The sequence below is a fragment of the Carassius carassius genome, chromosome 46, assembly GCF_963082965.1.
Source record: "Carassius carassius chromosome 46, fCarCar2.1, whole genome shotgun sequence".
Lineage (NCBI taxonomy): Eukaryota > Metazoa > Chordata > Actinopteri > Cypriniformes > Cyprinidae > Carassius > Carassius carassius.
Genome location: NC_081800.1, coordinates 18,408,448 through 18,413,188, shown reverse-complemented (window position 1 = coordinate 18,413,188; position 4,741 = coordinate 18,408,448). Strand labels below are relative to the sequence as shown.

At 36.4% G+C, this 4,741-nt stretch overlaps 1 protein-coding gene across 1 annotated transcript in view; it reads left to right on the top strand.

Moving 5' to 3' along the window:
- Window positions 1–878: 878 nt before the first annotated feature.
- The window catches only part of kif1b (kinesin family member 1B), an 81,096-nt gene continuing 77,233 nt past the window's right edge, over window positions 879–4,741 (top strand). The window contains exons 1-2 of the mRNA XM_059540444.1: window positions 879–1,150; window positions 3,794–3,938. Of these exons, the coding sequence (XP_059396427.1) occupies window positions 3,833–3,938 (106 nt within the window). The 5' untranslated portion in view covers window positions 879–1,150; window positions 3,794–3,832. The remainder of the gene's footprint in view (window positions 1,151–3,793; window positions 3,939–4,741) is intronic.

The following is a 4,741-nucleotide window of genomic DNA, read 5'->3' as shown; positions in this document are numbered from 1 at the left end:
TGATAGCTGTTGCATTTTTTTTTTGCTCTTCCTGACTTGTATATATTCATCATACGATTATACTATATTCATCAGCCACATATTTTGCAAAACATTAGCTGTTAGGTCTAGATTGATTTCAATTTATTTAATAATATGGTTATATTCATTTATTGAGTTCAGAGTGTGTTTTTGTGTAATTGTACAATATTTTTAAATGTTTTTTTAAGCAAATATTTTCCATTTAAAGTTTTTTTTGTCTTTTTTATTTTCTTTAAGTATATCAAATATTTTTTTGTTAATTAAAATAGTGGGTTTTTTTTATTTCATGTTTATTTCAAGTAAAAATATGCTATTAGTGGTAGTTAACTATAAAAGTCCTGGGCACAATTTAATCTAGCCGCGTTATAAAATAAAATAATATAATATATAATTAATGTATCAGTGATAGAAAACATTTTAAATGTGGTACATGTAGCAGCTTCTATTTTAATTCATTGCTCTCAGAAAATTACCTTTTTATATTGTGTTGTATATTTTGAGAGGATTCAAGTCTCGCGACTTGATTTTAGAACATAAGTTGATTAGTATAATTACATTTTGAAAGAACGTTGGCACGATCATTTTTAAGTTAGCGCTTAAATTACGGGCGGCTAGCCCTGTTTTATCCATATTTCTACTAGGCGGCGCTCTTCACTTTTTTGTTGTCCGATGCCACGCCACAGCGGATCGTAAGCGACCTGCAGTATTACGTCACAGCTGCCGTGCCCACCTTAGTTTTTTCAGCGTTCTCATTGGCTACACATCGCATTACTCACACAATACTTCATTCTTATTGGCCAGAAGGGCCGTCATTCACGATGTTGACAGGGCAGTTGACGTAATCATTTCAGTAAATCAAGGCATTCATCCATATCCTAAGCCTGCGAGGGGAACGGTTCAACGACACCAGCATCAGCCTAACTAAATATATCAGAAACGCAAGCATCTTGCGCGGTGCTGGAGAATGAGACGCAGCTATAATGGGTGTATATAACAAAAAAGTAGCTATCAGAAACTTAACCGTTAATCTTTTTTGATTTTTGCTGCTGGTTGTAGACGTCATTGGAGAATTGGCATCGTGCAGGATTTCTATGCGGTTCTAGTCGTCTCTACTTGTGGATATATAGCAGTAAGTGCCGTCTTTTCTGAAATATGATTGTAATATTTGTACATTTGAGTTTGAGCATGCATCGCCCGAGTCGGGTTTGGGAATGCGAATGGATGTTTACCGAAATGTTTTGATTCTTATTGCAGCTGACCTTAAACTTAATTGTGGTATTATACACTTAATTGTATTATCTTTTATTGATAATTGAAAACAAATTATTAAAATGACAAAACCATATGAGGGTTATGCAAAGAAAGTCACCGAGTTCATAGAAAGACGTCCGAGTTAGTGATGGGAAGTTCGGCACATTTCCACGAATCGGTTCTTTTGAACAGCTCCGGCTCAGGCCGATTCAGTGCTTTGTAAACTCGATTGTCGTTCTCGGCTGATTACGGATCAGCGGAAAAACGATTCTGGGTTGTTCCAGTCAGTGCGTGATTTCTCACTCCAGCTCCAGACCCGTCTGGACCGATTGTACTCGTGACAGAGTTGTTCATATCGGTTGGAGAACCGGTTCCCAGCAGAGATTCAAAAGAACGATTTGTTCTCAAATCGGACATCGTTACATGAGATCAATAAAGGAGGCGACATCATACGATTATACTGTAACACTTGACTTGTTGTTGTTGTTGTTTTTTAAGATTAATTAAACGTTTTGATTAATTTTATCTCTGTAGCAGACCATTATGATGTGCAGCTATGGCAACGCCGAATATGTTGTAAATATAATTTCCCTTATTAAACACTGAAACAGACAAACGTTTTTTGTTATGTTGTTTAATTGTTTTAGTGTCATTAGCTTCTATAAAAATAGATGGAAGAGTAAGTGTTCTTTTCCTCCCTGAAGTAGACATACTTGTGTTTTCTCCGGCAGATTGCATTTCATGGGCGTATGCCTTTAATTCAATGAACGACTGACGTTACAAGGGCAAGGATTAAAACATCATATTTTTTGGTGTCATGTTATTGTATAGCGGACTATTCAATGTTCTGTCATACTCAAGAGACTGGAACTTCAAAAAGAATTGCTGCATTGTCAGATTCGTTATAACCCAGAGCCGGTTGATTAAACCAATGCATAATAACAGATGACACGCCCATAGGTGATACTTGCATTTCTACATGAACAAACAGGCCTAATGTGTCAAATGCATGCGTTGTGATATGTCATAACAGTCGGGTGTCATTTAGACAGATCAGATGTGTTAACTAGTGTAGTGAGCGTGTGAATAGGCCCAGCCCTGCTGCTGCAGGCGAACGGCAGCCATGTTTATGAGTCCGTGAAGGAACCATCTAATATTCCTGATCATCTGTAACTGTGTGTTGGATATTTACCTGCATATTATGCTATTGCTCTTGACCACTGGACATTTGATATGGTAAATGGGCTGTTGACCTAACAGACAAGTTCAAGGACATTTTCATATTAAATATTAAGATTGGTTAAATATTTACATATAGGGAATTTGTATATTTTGGTCCCGTCACATTTGTTTCTTTCTGTGAAATTTTTTTTTACTAGTTAAACATTCTGTAATACCAATTTAAATGGTCCTTTGTTGGAAATATTTTTTATAGTATGGATATTCAATATTATTTTGCTAAAAAGCATTTTGCTGAATATGCTTGAAATGTCATGTCACCTGCCCAAATATATTAACTCTTCTGATGTGACTGGTACATTATTTTTTTTTATTATATAATCAAATACATACAGTCATGGAAAACGAAAAAAAAATAAATAATTGGAATTTGGGTTATATAAACGTTTAATTTTATGTTATTGGGGGGACCAAACATATAATGCAATGCAATACAATGATAATTGTCAGATGTACACATAAATGTTCTTCTTAAGCCTGTTCATCTTGAAAAATGTATATTTAAATGTTATCCTTAAGTCTACTTCATAAAAAGATTTTGCAGGAGAAAGACATGTGTACCACAACCTAAAGGTGGGCATTTTTGTAGAGTTTTATTATTAGAATTGTACTTGCTAAAAAATAAAAATAAAATAAGAACTATCAATCAGAGGGCAGAAGCCGTGTAGAAAATTGCCAACTGGTTTCTCCGCAAGGTATTGACCATTTTGATAATTTAGAGGCCCTAGACATCCATATATCGATTATGATGTAGTAGCCATGGAATATATGCAGTAGGGGAAGTCGTGGCCTAGTGGTTAGAGTTTGACTCCTAACCCTAGGGTTGTTGGTTCAAATCTCGGACCAGCAATACCACAAGTTAGGTGCCCTTTAGCAAGGCACTGAACACCCAACTTCTCCCCGGCGCTGCAGCATAAACGGCTGCCCACTGCTCCAGGTGTGTGTTCACAGTGTGTGTGTGTTCACTGCTGTGTGTGTGCACTTTGGATGGGTTAAATGCAGAGCATGAATTCTGAGTATGGGTCGCCAAACTTGGCTGAATGTCACGTTACTTACTTTCTTTCGTTGGTGAAAAGCTGTAGGGAACCCTGTATCATCTTTTTTTTTTTTTTGTCTATTATTGGCATGCTGTAGTTCAAGAAAATCCCAAATAACCTCTAGCATCATTGCATAAATCGATCTCTTTGTATATTTCTGGATAACTTCTGTCAAATGTGTTCTTGTACCTTTAGCCTAATAGTTGGGGCACTGGAATAAAAAAACATTCCGTTTCTTTTTGCAGTAGAACATTCTGTGGGATTGAATCACAGCAGCTTCAACCATGTCTGGCGCCTCGGTGAAAGTGGCTGTCAGAGTTCGGCCCTTCAACTCAAGAGAGACCAGCAAAGATTCAAAATGCATTATACAGATGCAAGGGAACTCCACCAGTAAGTATATACTTGTCTCTATGGCTCTCATACTTTGTTCGATTTATAAGCTTCTCATATTTGGTCCCGTATCTCCAGACAAGGTGATAGTTTATTTTATGCTTTTGGCTTTAGCGTATGAGATGTTCAGAGGGAGATAGCATTGATGATTTATTGAAAATCTGCAACAGTAGTGACCAAAAAGAAAGAGTAGAAATGGTATTGGTATTCTGTTTGAAACTTTGAGTCTAATTTTTGAACTTGAAGAGTTTTACACACCTTTATCATAAAGGTGTGTTTATTTTTATTAATTTAAATGAACTGGTTCATAAGAGTCATTTGGTTGCTGCTGTACAGTAAACACCGGCATTTTGAGGAATTAATTAAAATCAGAATAAAATGAAGATTGTGATTAATTCGAAAATCAGTATTTTACCCAGTTGTAACTTTCTGACTCTACATCTCATGAAGGATGATCTATTGCACATTCCTTTCAAATTTTTTTAGTTTAATAGTCTGGTATGTTGGCATGTTTTAGTTGGATTCTGGGACAGTCAGAAACCAATTCACAAATGCTGCTAGGTTCCAGAGCATTAACACATTCATCTTTTAAATAGTGGTGTTATCTCATTCTGAATGGTTAGGATTCGAGAGACGCTTTTGCCATACCAAACACATTTTCTTCATTTACATACTCATTATTTACCAATAGCTGGCCTTAACCCCATGGTAAACAAAAGGGGCTGTAGGGAGTACAAGGTCACCTGAGAGAAAGCCTGAGCATACAGGGAGTTTCACAGGAAGTAGAACTCAGACTGCAGTAT